This window comes from Sapajus apella, unplaced genomic scaffold, assembly GCF_009761245.1.
Source record: "Sapajus apella isolate SASKATOON/1434 unplaced genomic scaffold, GSC_monkey_1.0 scaffold103, whole genome shotgun sequence".
Taxonomy (NCBI): domain Eukaryota; kingdom Metazoa; phylum Chordata; class Mammalia; order Primates; family Cebidae; genus Sapajus; species Sapajus apella.
The window spans coordinates 4,368,175-4,385,148 of record NW_022437043.1 but is presented as its reverse complement, the minus strand read 5'-3'; the positions used below and the strand labels follow the sequence as shown (position 1 = coordinate 4,385,148).

At 38.6% G+C, this 16,974-nt stretch overlaps 1 protein-coding gene across 4 annotated transcripts in view; it reads right to left on the bottom strand.

Annotated features, from left to right (window-relative positions):
* Positions 1 to 16,974, bottom strand: part of JADE3 (jade family PHD finger 3) — a 150,177-nt gene that overhangs the window by 56,976 nt on the left and 76,227 nt on the right. For all 4 annotated transcript variants that reach the window (XM_032258468.1, XM_032258469.1, XM_032258470.1 and 1 more), the window contains one exon: positions 5,354 to 5,511. In XM_032258468.1, the coding sequence (XP_032114359.1) occupies positions 5,354 to 5,511 (158 nt within the window). The remainder of the gene's footprint in view (positions 1 to 5,353; positions 5,512 to 16,974) is intronic.

Below are 16,974 nucleotides of genomic sequence, written 5' to 3'. Positions count from 1 at the left end.
AAATACAGACATAAAAATTTCCAAGAAGATATATGCAAATTAAATCAAGCAGTATAAAAAAATACACGATCCCTAATCAACTTGGTGTTATGAACCGAATTGTGTTACCCCCAAAATCTGTATGTTGAAGCTTTAACCCCCAATGTGACTGTATTTTGAGACAAGGCCTACAGGAGGAAATTAAGCTTTAATAAGATCATAAGGAAAAGGCCACGTGAGCACACAGTGAGAAGGCAGCAAGCAAGGAAGACAGCCCTCACCAGAAACTGAACTCTGTAAGATCTTGATCTAGAACTTCCAGGCCCCAGAACTTTTGAGAAATAAATTTTTGTTGTTTAAGCCATCCAGCCTGTGATATTTTGTTATGGCAACCCAAGCTAATACTCAGGTTTGTTTCAGCAATGCAAGGCTGGTTCAATATTAAAAAAAATCAATGTAATCTATAACATTAACAGGCTGAAGAAAAAAATCACGTGATCATATCATTTGATACAGATCACTTCATTTGACAAAATTCAAACCCATTCATGAAAAAACTATAACACACTAGGAGTAGAGGTGAACTTCCTCAACTTGACGAAGAACATCAACAAAAAACCCCATAGTTAACAACATACTTAATATTATTGAAAAACAAATGCCCTTCCGCCTAAGATTGGGAACAAGGCAAGGATAAAATGATCTTTATTTGTAGATGACATGATGGTCTACACAGAAAATCCTAAGGAATCTCTTTTTTTTAAAAAAAATAAAACTGCCAGAACCAAGTAATTCAGCAAGGTCACAGGAATACAAGATCAACACACAAAAATTGATTGTATTTGTATACTAACAATGACCATTTGGAAACCAAAATTACAAATACAATACCATTAACAATTGCTCAGAAAACACAAGTATAAATCTAGCAAAATGTGTATAGGACTTGTTTGCTAAAAACTACATCATATTGATGAAAGAAATCAAAGATCTAAATAAATGGAAAATTGGAAGGTTCAGCATAGCAAAGATGTCAAATTTCCCCAAGTGATATAGGTTTAACGCAATCCTTATGAAAATTCAGCAAGATTTTTTGTATATATGGACAAGCTTATTATAAAATTTGAATGGAAAGACAGAGAAAGTGGAATAGCCACAGCACTTTTGAAAAATGAATGAAGTGGGAAGAAACAATATACCTGATTTTAAACTTTGGCCTATGCCTCACATCTTCTACAAAATTAATTCAAAATGGGCTGGGCGTGGTGGCTCACGCCTGTAATGCCAGCACTTTGGGAGGCCGAGGTGGGCAGACGACAAGGTCAAGAGATTGAGATCATCCTGGTCAACATGATGAAACCTCGTCTCTACTAAAAATACAAAAATTAGCTGGGTATGGTGGCGCCCACCTGTAGTCCTAGCTACTAGGGAGGCTGAGGCAGAAGAATCGCTTGAACCCAGGAGGTGGAAGTTGCAGTGAGCAGAGATCCCGCCACTGCACTCCAGCCTGGCAACAGAGCGAGACTCTGTTTCAAAAAAAAAAAATTAATTCAAAATGGTTCATGCATTTAAATGTAAAACTATAAAACTCTTAAAAGAAAACATAGAGAATATCTTTGAGACATAGAGCTAGGTGAAAAGTTCACAGCACGCCATTAAAACCATGCTCCAAAAGAAAAAAAATCAGTAAACTGAACTTCATCAAAATCACAAACTTTTACTTTGCGAGCAACAATGTTAACAGGATGAAAAGTCAATCTATAAACGGACTGGGAGAAAATATTTGCAAACCACATATTTGACAATGGAGTCATATCTCAAATTTATAAGTAATTCTCAACATACAATAGTAAAAAAACAAAGAATCTGATTAGAAAACAGGCAAAAGACAAAGATACATGTCACTGAAAAGAGTATATGTATGGCAAATAGAAAGCTCTGTCAAAAAAACCTTTTTAACTAGCTCCTAGATATAAGACAAGTCTGAGAGTAACTTCATACCATGGGGCTAAATAGGCCTGAATTTATGTAGTACTTAAAAATGTTAATTGAAGTCATTTGATTTCAAAAATCTGTTGAAGGACATGAAAACAAATTCTTTATTAATGTTCCAATATAATTTCATATCACAAAGATTTAATTTTTAAGGTGACTTACAAAATCTAGAAAGTAAAAAAATCACAAGATATCGTTTTACCCATGCAAAATAATGTTAGTTAAGGGTTGCTGCAATAAGCAGCTGTAGTTAAGGAAATTAGGTACTCTAAAGTTTAGGTACTCCAGCCAAATCCCAAATAGATGGAGCCTCCAAAATGGCTGGCTCATATTGAAAGCCAAAAGGGAAATCCAAGGAAGATGATAAAAGTATGGAGATCTCCATTAAATTCAGGAAATGAGATAAACATATTCCATAACAAAATTGTTCTCAAAGTGTCATCCCCAGACTAGTGGCATCAGCATTGTGTCGGGAGTTGTTTGAAATGCAAATTCTCAGACCTCATACCTCAGATCTACTGAATAAAAAAACTGGGGGTGAGGTTTAGAAATCTGTTCTAACAAGCCCTCCAATAATTCTGATGCACCCTAAAATTTGAGAATTACTGTTCCATAGGAAAGGCTATATACTACAGTACAAGTCCTATTGATATTTTCTTTTTTTTCCCTCATCATAACATTTTGTCGCCTGGGCTGGAATGCAGTAGCGCGATCTCTGCTCACTGCAATGTCCACCTCCTGGGTTCAAGAGATTCTACTGCCTTAGCCTCCCGAGTAGCTGGGATTACAGGCGCCCACCACCACGCCTGGCTTACTTGTTTTTTTGTGTGTGTATTTTTAGTAGAGACATGATTTCACTATGTTGGCCAGGCTTGTCTCAAACTCCTGACTTCGTGATCTGCCCACCTCAGCCTCCCAAAGTGCTGGGATTACAAGCGTGAGCCACTGTGCCCAGCTGATATTTTCTAAAAAAATAAAAACTGATATACCTACCAAGAGCAACCAGTTCAGAATTTCATTAAGAAATTCAATATGATCAATAATTTAATAGCCCACCTTGTTGTTCCATTAAAATTAAGAGTTTCATATGACAGGCAAAGAATTACGGGAAACGAAGAGATTCAACAAAAATTCACAGCAGTTATAATGGTAAATATTTGAAGCCCATGGAACAAGTATTAGAGCACTGAAGCCACACATGAATTAGGAGTGCATATCCTTAGATTTGAGTACAAGTTAAACTCTTTTAGTCCCTAAAATTACTCTTCTTAGGCTGGGTGTGGTGGCTCACATATTTAATTCTAGCACTTGGGAGGCCAAGGTGGGCAAATTACTTGAGGCTAGGAGTTTGAGACCAGCCTGGCCAACATGGTGAAACACCGTCTCTACTAAAAATACAAAAATTAGCTGGGCATGATGGCATGTGGCTGTAATCCCAGCTATTCAGGTGACTGATGCACGAGAATCACCTGAACTCAGGAGGTAGAGGTTGCAGTGAGCCAACATCACACCACTGCACGCCAGCCTGAGTGGCAGAGTGAAACTCCTGTCTCAAAAAAATTTCTAAAAATTAAATTACTGATCTTAAACTGTTGCTTCATTCTTACTACCCTATTTATCCATGGCTCACTCATCAGATAACATTTTTAAAGTGGTATGCTGGACATTTTCCACTTAGCCTAAAAGATTAAAATCACCTCCAATGAGTAGACAATTGATACTGACTTATGAACAAGACCAAAGTCAAGATGTTAGTCACTCTCAATAAGCCTTGGAGTATCAATGAATGGTGATGGTCAACTTAGCACTAAAGCTGCTATTGTTGTATAAAAATACTGACAACAAGGACATGAAAATGCTCAATTCCTATGTTCATTCATGAAGATATTCTGATTTTCAGGAGGCAGGAGATGGTGTTGATGATGAGCTAGTGAGTTTTGGGACATTTGCTGAGCAAGGCTGTGCTGGAGCTTTCCTTAACAGAGTATGGACAGCCTCTCTGTGGGTAAGACAGCTTGGGCTTCTCAAAATGATTCCAACAAGCATTTCTGGAGCATGACTAGGTATTAAGAACCTAGTACTAGGAGCAGAGAATTCAAGGATGTTATCTCTGCTCTTAAAAAAAAACTAACATGTAACAGAAATAGATGGATGTACAATGAGATCTACAATTTCTCACAGTAACCAGCAGGTCCCACTAGCCCCTTTATTTGACATTCTACATTCTATTCTATTCATTCACTCAAACTTTTGCTGAACATTTTATTTAATGCCAACCTTTGTGTAAAGTACTGGAAACACAAAGACCAGAAAGACAAAATGCCTTCCATAACCAGTCACTACTCTTGAGCTGAACTTATTACTTCCTCTGGCAGAAAAGTCCTTCTCTCCTCTTTCTACAAAACCAAAGCCCTCTCCTACTTCAACTTTCTTCTCAGGTCTAATGTAAATGAAGGCCATGTGCTTATAGTCAACTCAATTATTTTAGTAATCCCCTTTTATTTGGGTTTATGCATTTTACAAACTCTATGTTTTTGGCCCTCTATTTATACATACCATTACTTTAAGGCCCTATTATATTGCAACTTCCCACAGGTGTTTTTATAGTTTGAATGTGTCCCCAAAAGTTTGTGTATTGGAACCTTAATTCCCAACATGGCAGTGTTGGGAGGTAGGGTCTTTAAGAGATAACTGGGTACTGAGGGTGGAGCTCTCATGAATCGACTAATGCTGTTATAGCAGCAGTTAGTTCTTGTGGGAATGAGATCCTACAGGAGTGAATTAACTCTCAAAATAGTGGGTCATCATAAAAGTGAGCTTGGTTCACTCTTGTGGGCTCTTAAACACATGTTCACTTGTCCTTCCTCTTTTCTGACACATTATGACACAGTATAAAAGTCCCTGTCAGAAGCTGCTGTCATGTCCTTAGACTTCCCAGTCTCCAGAACTGTTGGCCAAATATTTCTTTATAAGCTATACAGTCTCAGGTATTGTTATAACAATGGTAAACAGACTAAGACAGGCATTATGTAATTAATTCTGTTTCTCTCAGAAGACTAATAAGTGCTGCTGACTGTTGAGTCAGACTTGGTTGGAAATCCTTGTCTCCAGAATTTTATCATAATTTCAGATTGGACTTCAAATGGTTTTATCCTATGAATGGGCACATACTACATCCCTAAATACATAAGTCTGACTTTGTAACTACTGACATATTACAGCCTGGTAAAATATGCCACTGGTCTGAGTGAATTGGTGAACATGGTATGACTTTGTACTATAAAGGTATAATCAGCAACTCTAAGTTTCTCTCCACACAGCACACAGGTAACCATGAGAGCATTCATTCCCTAAGTCAAAGGTACATGCATGCAAATACCTGAGAGAAGGCTGTGGAACAGTGTCTGGACTGGCTGGTACCTGGACTCCCTTTTCCCATTCTTCCTTCCATGTATCAGCAAAGAGGTAATAGCTATCAGGATTAATGTGGTGAGAATCTGGAATTTTCATGGCACTGATGAGGTCCTTCCGGAACACCTGGAAAGATATTACACATATCTTGAGAAGACCATCACTATGTAACTGATACCATTCAATGTTCTCCTTTTAAAAAGGTCATCCCCATCCACTCTACTTCCAACAAGAGAAACATCTCTAACTTCCTAAATGGCCAGATCAACTTCTGTTTGGAAAGGTGTAGAGTACTGACAAGGAAGCCAGCTTATTTGGGATTTAAGAAAGGGTAATGGAGTCCTTCCTGAATTATTTTCTTGGGCTCTCTAAATTTATACCAACAATACAGGTTACTCAAAACAGGTTGTGCAAACAATCCTCAACTCTCTTAAATTAAGCAACAAGTATCCACTGAATTTTAGATCTAGGGAAAAGTTACGAAAATAGTACAGAGTTTCCATACATCCTTCACTTAGTTTCCTCTAATTGTTTATACTTTTTTTTTTTTTTTTGAGACAGAGTCTTGCTCTGTCACCCAGGCTGGAGTGCAGTGGCCCAATCTTGGCTCACCGTAACCTCTGCTTCCCGGGTTCAAGCGATTTCTCTTGCCTCAGCCTCCTGAGTAGCTGGGATTACAGGTGCACGTCACCACTCCCAGCTAAGTTTTGTATTTTTGGTAGAGACAGGGTTTCACCATGTTGGTCAGGCTGGTCTCGAACTTCTGACCTTGTGATCTGCCTGCCTCAGCCTCCCTGTTTACACTTTATGTGACCAGAGTTCAATTACCTAAACCAGGAAAGTAGCACTGCTATAATAATATTAACTAATTTATAGACTTCATTCAGATTTTTGCTAGTTTTCTACCTAATGTCTTTCTGTTCCAGAATTTAATTTTTTTTTGTTTTTGAGACAGAGTCTCACTATGTTACCCAGGCTGGAGTACACGGCATGATTTGGCTCACTGCACCCTCCACCTCCTAGGCTCAAGCGATCCTCCCACTTCAGCCTCCTGAGTAGCTGGGAATACAGGCACTTACCACCACGCCCAGCTGATTTTTGCAAAAGTTTTGTGTAATTTTTGTAGAGACAGGGTTTCAACAGGTTGCCCAGGCTGGTCTCAAACTCCTGAGGTCAAGCAATCTGCCCGCCTTGGCCTCCCAAAGTGCTGGGATTATAGGCCTGAGGCACAGTGCCTGGCCTTAGAGTGCCTTTAATGAGTCAGAGGTTAAGTAGTGGTGGCAAATTTCCAATTTGCTAAACTACTACCTTTGGGAAAGATGGTGTTGTGGGAAATCCTTCCTTAGATCTGGAAAGTGATTGTCAATATCCTAAAATATTTCATTGTTTTCCAAGTGATAGTCTTTACAAAATATATCAATTGATTACAAAATCATGCTTTGGGCTTGATTAATAATGAGTAACGCCAAATGATCTAATTACAAAGCATAAGGCGTATCTTCAAACTTGACATAACTGCTTATGAAATCTGTTCTATATAGTTTCCTAACCTAAAAACATACTGCAGTGGACTGAATGGTGGTCTCCAAAAAGATATGTCCACATCCTAGTTCCCAGAAACTATGGATATTACCTTATTTAGGAAAAGGGTCTTTGCAGATGTAATTAAGAATCTTCAGATGAATTTTACAGATGAAGATACCATTCTAGAATATCCAAGTGGGCTCTTAGTCCTTATAAGGGAAGGGTGGAGGGAGATTTGACATGGAAGAGGAGGAGACAGTGTGATCATGGAGGCAGAGATTAGAGTGATTCACTGATCCACAAATCAATGAATACTGACATCCACCAAAAGCTGGAAGAGGCAAAGAACGAATCTCTCTTAAAACCTATGGAGGGAGCACGATTGGCTGATTTACTTTTGGCCTTCATACTGTGAAATTCCTATTGTTTTAAGCTACCTTGTTTGTGTTAATTTGCCATTATAGCCCTATAAAACTATACACATGCTTACCAAACAGAAGAGTAACTTGAAGACTCTAGACAAAGATATACAAAAGCAGAGGCCGATGAAATCTGGTCCTTGTCTATGGCTTCAGAAATACCCAAACCTCCATGAAGGTAAAGTCTGGGAAACACCAACCAATACACACCTGTTTTTCTTAAGCAAATAAAAATTAAATCCAATGACTATTGTAATTTTCCCTTTCCCTTTAGAGAAAAACAGCAGGCATATGATAAGCCTGATTTCAAATTTACAAGCTAGCTAGCCAGATTAAAGAGCATGAGATCTAAGTTTTCTAGAGAAGCATTTTTACTTAAGGCAGAGTGTGAGAGGCTGCTTTATCTTGTTATAGAACTCAAACATCTCAAGCATGAGGCAGAACATAAAATGTTGAGTGGATGGGAATGTCAGTTCAGTACTCAGGCAGAAGATATCTGCAAAGTGATATAAAATATATTTACCAGACTGGTCTCATTAACTTGCTTCTGATAAGAAAACGCATTTTTAAAGTTTATAAACTGAAAACAAAATAACTATAGGATATCCTGATTAGTGAGGAGAGTTTTATATACAGACAGTGACACACGCATACATATTTGTATGTATTTTCATAATGAAACAATAAAAGAATAAACCAAAAACAACAAAAAGGGTTAACTCTACAGAATGAGAAGAAAATAGGGAAGGGAGAGAGACTCATAGAAAAGTTATCAAAATAGTTGAGCTGAATCTAGCTGGATCTCTCCATATATTTTGTTTTACAGTTTGAAGTTTGAAGCAGGCAAATATTTTATATAATTAGAAAATCTTAAAGGAATATGAGTCTGGGACAGACCACCTGGATTGGTATACTGGTTTCACTACTGAGGAGCTTTCAGCAAGTTATCCAAATTCTATGTCTTAACTTGTCTATAAAATGGGGATAATAACATTCATCTCATAGGGGTTGTTGCAAAGGTTAAATGGTTGAATTTGCACAAAGAACTAAGCATGGTATGGAACTCATAGTAATTTCTAAATAAATGCTAGATCCTGCTATTTTACTATCATCATCATAGCATTCCTTCTAAAATTGGAAAGAAGTATATAACTGAGTTCTTCTGTGTAGTCCATAAAGTAATTGTTGATGGAGTAAGAGGGATATGAGTTCACAGCTCAGTTAAAATGTGCATGATTTGGCTCCCAAAGACAGGGTTCCCAAGCAAGAGCTCCATCAGGAACTTTAACTAACATTCCAAAGGCCACAAGGTAATGTAGAAACTTCACAAAATAAAACATAGCCATTTGTTGCTAAATTAAAGATAATGAAGAAGGGATCTAGATGCTGACCCTGACCTTTCTAGGTAATGAAGTTGAGAAGTTTTACAAGTTCTTAATAGTGTGTCTATTTTACATGCACTGGTAGTTTTCCCAAAAGTTCCTGAAACAAAAAGGCTTTGTACTTTTCAGATAACTGTTCATTTATGCTCAAAGAGGGGATTCACTGGCTAACATACAGTCCAGAAGCTATGCCAAGCCCAACACTGTGTGCACATCTGGCCTGTCAGATGCTTGCAGAAACAAAGGAGGCCTCACTATGAATTCAATTAGAACATCAATGCTTAACCTGCCAGAGCCACAAAATGAAAATGCCCTTTGCAGACAACTCTGGCTTTTATTGCTCTCATTAACATCTCTCAGTTGGCAATTTTTTAAAGCACAGCTAGTCTGAACATTTGTGTGACATTTTTCATAGGAAAAGTCAAAACATTAACTTCCTGTATGACACAAAGAGGAACACTGTCTGGTCCATGTGAATAAAGCAGAGAGATTGATCGATTTTGATTCAGTCACTGAAATCTAAAACTATATATAACTGACCACAAACTGACATGTCACCCCAAAGGCATAAAACAGCCATCAACTGGTAATTATATTTAAGCAAAAGGAATTAATTATAATTATACAATCGTAGGCAAAGAAGTTGTCAGATTATCCAGAAGAATAACAGAGAAAACTTAGCAAAGAACACTGTGCCCAAAAGCCTTAAAAACTCTGTTGTTATTAACAAAGGTACCCAGTTAATAATTAGAAGATACTGCGTCCCACGTTGAGTTTTTTCAGTGAATCAAAAAGCTTATTCAACTTCTAAATTCAAAACTTTAAAGCACATGGAAATATTTTTCAAATAGTTTAAAATAATTCTCAGGCTTCTTATAAAGAATAAATAGAACATTTTGATGGCTATGGGCTAACACCAACTGCAACATCGATTACTATAAAGCAATGTATCTTTGAGTTGCTTAAGTTGGATTATTCCCTTTCCCCCATATCAAACAGAGGCGTAATGGAGAAGGGAGCAACAAAGTTTGATTTAGAGATCTGAGCAATTTTCGCACAATAAATAACATTTGAAGGCTGCTTTACAAATTAGTCTCCCTTTCCTCAGTGTCCCTTTTTGTGTAACAAGTATGTGCTTGCAGTTTAATGCTTTTTATCTTCTCTAGGTCAGAAAACCAAATAATTAAGCTTGTTAGAAATATAGGTACAATGATGTAAACAGGCTTTACTAGAGAGTATGTAGTGCTCTCCATTGAATTAAAATATATGAGCTTTCATTCTGTTGCTATGAAAGTCTTGCATAATCAGACTCCAGGCCTACAGATGATATGCAGTCAATGTGTGGTTTTTTGTTTTTTTTTGAGATGGGGTCTTGCTCTGTTACCCAGGCTGGAGTGCAATGGCGCAATCTCTGCTCACTGCAACCTCCGCCTCCCAGGTTCAAGCAATTCTCCTGCCTTAGCTTCCTGAGTAGCTGGCATTACAGGTACATGCCACCACACCCAGCTAATTTTTGTATTTTCAGTAGAGACGCGGTTTTACCATGTTGGTCAGGCTAGTCTCGAACTCCTGACCTCGTGATCTGCCCACCTTGGCCTCCCAAAGTGCTAGGATTACAGACATAAGCCACCGCACCTGGCTGGAGTCAATGTTTTAAGGAAGTTTGATATGCCTTACATGCCAGACTAGTAGGCGAAAATATACTGGCTTTTGATAAAGAATGGAAGACTTTTTAATAGCCTCCCAAAGTGCTGGGATTATAGGCATGAGCCACAGCGCCCAGCCAGTTACTATGTACTTTTTCTAGGGATTAAAAACACAAAACAAAACAAAACAAAACAAAACAAAACAAAACAAAACAAAACAAAGCAAAGCAAAGCAAAGCAAAGCAAAGCAAAGCAAAGCAAAGCAAAGCAAAACAAAACAAAACAAAACAAAAACAAAAACCTTTATGAGTATGGGCCCTTTTAAGAATCAGATGAAGGCTACTATCTCAGAAAAAAAATTAACAAAAATATACCCTTAAAAATCTGTATACAATTTCCAGAAGGTACACAAAGCCCTGAACCATACAGGAGATTCACATATCCTTAGATACTCTTCTCTACAGGTTAAATCAGAGGGAGGCATGCATAAGAATCTCACTGATACACTAAATAGCAAAGAAAATGTGTATCTTTTAATGCAGCCAATTAATCCCCTGCAAAAAGGATAATTTATATTGTACTTCAGTGACTAATTCCTAGTAAAATCATAAGGCTCAAGAATTCTGGTTTTCTCTCAGACCTATAGTCAGAAAACAAAACAAAAAGCCTCCCGTCTTTTAATAAGCAAATGGCAGGACGGGCAGCAAATTAACAAATTTTCATGAATCCATCAGAGAAATGAATCATAGCACAAATAGCCAATTCAGAGAGACAGGTGCCTGCAGGGAGACACAGGGCAGAGCATTTGCTTACCTGTGGCAGAAGCCACAGCAGGAACATTAAACTAGAAATTTTGAATCGCTGGATGCTGCATGGGGACTGATATGAGAATATGAAGTTCCTGGGGGCTGTAATTACTGGGGGGCCCCACCTGCTTGCAAGCTTTTTCTTCAGGAACTCAATTAGGCTCACACACGGAAGGTGGGGTGGGAGCAGGGGGGCAGTACCTGGAGAAAGCACCAGAGCAGTGCTGCCTGGGTACTTGGTGCTTAGTGTCATGGTTCCCTTACCAAAAAAAAGGCTTCATCTGCAGAACAGTATCAAGTGAGGGCAATGGTATAATTTGACTACTGCTGGGAAAAGGGAAAGCATCCAGCCTCAGCCTCCCTGTGTTACCTAAGGGGCAAAAAGCCTTAATCTACAGGAGAGAGAACCTCAAGGACAAAGGCTGAGAACATCAGAAGATACCTACTACAGGCCAATAAGGGAATGGAGGCGGGGAAAAAAGCTCTTCCTGTGAAGACTACGTTCCCCACCACCACCTCCACCCCCAGAAACCGGACCACTATGGACCCTAAAGGCTAAGAATTAATGGGAACATTAGAGAATGCTGCCCCTCCCCCATGCCCTCTACTATGCTAAAGACTTCAGGGATAATAACATTGGCTAACAGCTTGGGAGAGCTGCAAGAGACAAAATTCCTATGAGGACAAGCATAAAGAGACCTTAAGCCAAGAGGAGGGACAAAAACAAGGTCACTAGAAGAATTTGAAGTCTCTGGTGCTCACAGCAATAACAAATTTCAAACACTCTCATACATTGCTGGTGTGACTAAAAAATGATGAGCCTCTTTGGAAAACAGCCCCGTAGTTCTTTAAATAGTTAATGGTTAAGTAGAGTTACTATATGACCCAACAATTCCACTCCTATGTGTATAGTCTAGACAACTGAAAACATACATCAACATAAAAACTTGTACCTGAATGTTCATAGCAGAATTACTCATAATACTCCAAAAGCGGAAACAACTCAAATGTCCATCGAATGACGAACAGACAAACAAAATGTGGTATACTGATAAAATGTAGTATCATTCAGTCATAAAAAGAAATGAAGTACTGATACATGCTACAACATGAAAGGTGAAAACATTATGTTCAGTGAAAGAAGCCAGACACAAAGGGTACATATTGTATGATTCCATTTATATGAACTGTCTACAATAGGCAAACCCATAGAGAAGGAAGGTAAATTAGTGGTTGCCAGGGGGTTACAGGTAGGGAGATTAGAGAATAACTGCTAATGGGTAAGGGGTTTCTTTCTGGAGTGATGAAAATGTTCTAAATTATGATTGTGGTAATGGTTACACAACTCTGAACATACTAAACCAACTGAATTATACACTTAAAATGGGTGAATTGTAGGCTGGGCACAGCGGCTCACGCCTGTAATCCCAGCACTTTAGGAGGTCGAGGCGGGAGGATCACAAGGTCAGGAGATCGAGACCATCCTGGCCACCATTCTGGTGAAATCCCATCTACTAAAAATACAAAAATTAGCTGGGCGTGGCGGTGCGTGCCTATAGTCCCAGCTACTCGGGAGGCTGAGGCAGGAGAATCACTTGAACCCAGGAGGTGGAGGTTGCAGTGAGCCAAGATCACGCCACTGCACTCCAGCCTCCAACTCAAAAAAAAAAAAAAAAAAAAAAAAAAAAAAGGTGAATTGTATACTATGAGAATTATATTTCAAGAAAAGATGTCAAAAAAACGCTTTTTTAAAAAAGGTGATTATTAGAGTGTCAATGTACACCACCTGAGAGGTCTTGATGTTTACTCCCTCCCAGCAATAATGAGACACCTCTCCTCCTCAATGTGATGTTGGCAGACTGGATAGGGAGCCTGGGCTATTACCATCACCCGTCAGTAAGGTGGTACCTTCACAACCATCACAGCCTCCATCATCAGTGGGGGCAGCAACAAGGGGGTAGAAATTTCTACTCCTATGAAGTATTAGAGATTCCCTAGCCCTGCTTCCCAGAGAGAGAAAGAGCTAGGATGGGGAGCTTAGGAATTCTATAACAGGTAGTAAAGAATCAGCACCCATCTTCCCCACTGACGTGGTTATAGCAGAGGACTGCTAAAACAGAAAATTTAAATAAGACTCAGTGTCTAGTGACATAATACTAAAAAATAGGATACAACAGAAAATCACTCATCATACTAGAACTGGGAACGAGAAGAGAGAGTCAACAGGCATCAACACTGAGATCACACAAATGTTAGAATTATCTAACAAGGATTTTAAGACATCCAGGATAAAAATGTTTCAACAAGAAATTGCAAACACTTTTGAAACAAAAAAACAGAAAGTCTCAGTGAAGAAATGGAATATATAAAGAATAACCAAATGGAAATTTTAAGATGGAATAATACAATTACTGAAATAACAAACTCATAAGAGGCTCAACAAATGAATGGAATTAATGAACAGAAGACAGAACCAATGAACAACAGAAATAATTCAATCTGATCAACAGAATATACACTGAAAAAAAATGAGAAGAGCCTGAGGTACCCTTGGGAAAATAACAAAAGATCTAACATTCATGCAATTGAAGTCCCAAAAGGAGGGGAAAAAGAAGGTAGAGTTGAAAAATATTTGAAAAAATAATGGCTGAAAATTTCCCAAACTTAGTGGAAGATATAAATCTACAGATTCAAGAAGCAGACTAAAGCCCAAAGAGGATAAGCAAAAAGAAATCCATGCCCAGGTACATCATAATCTAACTTTTAAAAATTAAAGACAAGGAAAAATCTCAAAAACAACTGGGAAAGAAATGACTACCTCAAGGAGAACAACCTACTTGAATGGGGGCAGATTTCTCATCAGAAACCAAGGGAAGTAGCACATTTTTCAAGTGCTGAAAGAAAAGTACTGTCAAACCAGAATTCTATATCAAGTAAAAATATCTTTCAGGAATGAAGGTGAAATCAAGACATTCTCAGATGAAAGAAAACTAAGCAGATTTATCACCAGCAGACCTATCCTAAAAGAATAGCTAAAGGAAGTTCTTTAAACAGAAACAAATGAACAAAAAAGAAAAATGGGAACATCAGAAATAAAGAAGAGTATAAATATGTCATATTTCTTAAGTGAACCTTAAAACAATTGTTTGAAGCAAACAGGGGCAGCAAGTAAGGCCAGGAAAATCGGAAATTGAGAGAAAAGTGATACTCTTGTTATTAGAAATAGGACATAAAAATGACACTTTGAAAAAAGCAGCCAATGGTAGCCGGGTGAGGTGGCTCATGCCTGTAATCCCAGCACTTTGGGAGGCCGAGGTAGGTGGATCACAAGGTCAGGAGTTCGAGACCAGCCTGGCCAAGATGGTGAAACCCCATTTCTACTAAAAATACAAAAATTGGCCAGGCGCCTGTAATCCCAGCTACTTGGAAGACTGAGAGGCAGGAGAATTGCTTGAACCTGGGATGCAGAGATTGCAGTGGGCCAAGATTGTGCCACTGCATCCTAGCCTGGGCAACAGAGCAAAACTCCATCTCAAAAAAAAAAAAAAAAAAAAAAAAAAAGAGCCAATGACAATATTGCTTCAGTTTCAGGAGCCAAATAGGAAAAAAGAATTCACAGTGGTTCCACCTGATTCCTCAAAGGCCACCTTCAAACTCACCTGTGAGTAGTGTGTGCTTGTCACCTCTGCCAATTCCCACTTACTTTTACTTCTCTTCTTTTACAGGTTCCTCCCATATTCTCCTTGCTGCCTGAGTTCCCCAGCCCCTGTTCAATTCCAGGTTTGTTCTCTCTATTCTTGAGTTATGCTCTCACTTCATTATGGAAACTTTGATTATAACTACTCATGAGAAAACACCGGTGTTGTCCCATATTTCTTAACTGCCAAAGTTTCAACAAATGTTTACTATACAATTATTGTACCCTATATAATATGTCCAATGCATATTGGTTAAGAAAACAGGATTCAGTATGAATAAAAACCTGAATTTCAGTTCTGCTTTTTTTTAATGACCCTGGGCAAGTAACTTAACTTCTCTGAGCCTCATCACCTGCAAAACAAACAAATAAACAAAAAACTGGAAAGTACCTACTTTATGGTGTTATTAGAGGAATAGAACAAGAGGATATTACTTCCCTGATGTGCTTGATTATAAAAATCACCTAAGTCACTTTTTAAAATCCAGATTCCAGGAACTTTTCTTGGAAATACTAATTCAGTAGTATCACAGGGTAGGGTGAGTCTAGAATCATTATTTTAAAAAGGCATCCAAGGGGAGTCTCATAATTGTTTAAATTTGGGAAACAAATTAATGTAAAGCTTTTGGCACATAAAATTTCAATAAATGGTAGCTATGAGAGGTAGGTATGATAATGTCCATGTTATGTTGACAAATTATTTCAGACAGATGAAATAAGCCAGCAAAGCAGCACACGGGATCAAGCTCTTCTAATGCAAAGGCTAGTTTTGTCCTACAACATTACGAGGTTTTCCTTTTTATAACAGAATATGAAATTATAAATGAAAACAATTTGCTTTCAGCAGCCCAGGTCCCCTATCCCTTGCAACAAAAAGACTACTATTACCACTGACTGGGAGGCAGTAGGCCTCAAAACCCAAAGACCTTGAATTGCCTTATGTCCTAAGACCAGCTTTCCTGTCCTCCTAAAGGGGTAGGTAGCAAAGTTTCTTTCTCACCATTCTGTAGTCAAAGTATCCTCTGGACAGATGGGAAATTTCTTCTACTCCTGTTTATGTATGTTATATTCCCTAAGTTTTTCTGTATGACATGGACATATATAAACTCTGACATTCTATTGTGCCCAGAAAAATCCCTGGCAAAAGAAAGAAATGAAAAGTGACCTCCAAGGAAGAGAGAAATGCCCTCTGGTGCACACCCGAAAGTATCCCCCCAAAGAGTCACTCCCTTTCCATGAAGGTGGTGGGACCTGTGACTTGCTTTTAAACAACAGAATATGGCAAACATGATGGGATGTCATTCCTTTAAGTCACATTATAAAGCAAATGTGATGGGGATGCCACTCTCACGATTATATTATGTTACATAACATTCCATCTTAGCTGACTGGAGGGAAAGACTCTCCTTGCTGGCTCTGAAGAAGTATGCTGCCATGTTGTGAGAGGATCTATGGAAAAAGCCATGTGGCAAGGAACTATAAGTGGCCTTTAGAAACTGAGAGCGCTCTCTACCAAAAGCAAGCAAGAAAACAGAAATCTCAGTCCTTCAGCTCCAAGGAGACAAATTCTGCCTACAACATGAATGAACTTGGTGACAAATTCTTCCCTAGGCAAGCCTCCAGATGAGAACACATCCCATTTTCCACAGTCATTTCAGCCTTGAAAGACTCTGAACAGAGAATCTAGTCACATCATGCCCAGATTACTGACCCACAGAAACAGAGATATAAGTGTGTGCTACTGTAAAACACAAATTTTGTGATAATTTGTAATGTAGCAATACATAACTAATATATTCTCTGTTCCTTTACAGCTAAGGAAGTCTACTCATAGTAGAAATGAAGATATACAAGGCCATTTTATCACCATTTAGTTATCACACAGGGAAAGTCTATAGGATCCACTAAACCATTATCAAGTCTAAGGGGAACCCTAGCACTTTGCTGCCCTTTGCGCAGAAGATGACTAGCCTCATAAGAATTGACGTATTCTGGGCCGGGCGCGGTGGCTCAAGCCTGTAATTCCAGCACTTTGGGAGGCCGAGGCGGGTGGATCACGAGGTCAAGAGATCAAGACCATCCTGGTCAACATGGTGAAACCCCGTCTCTACTAAA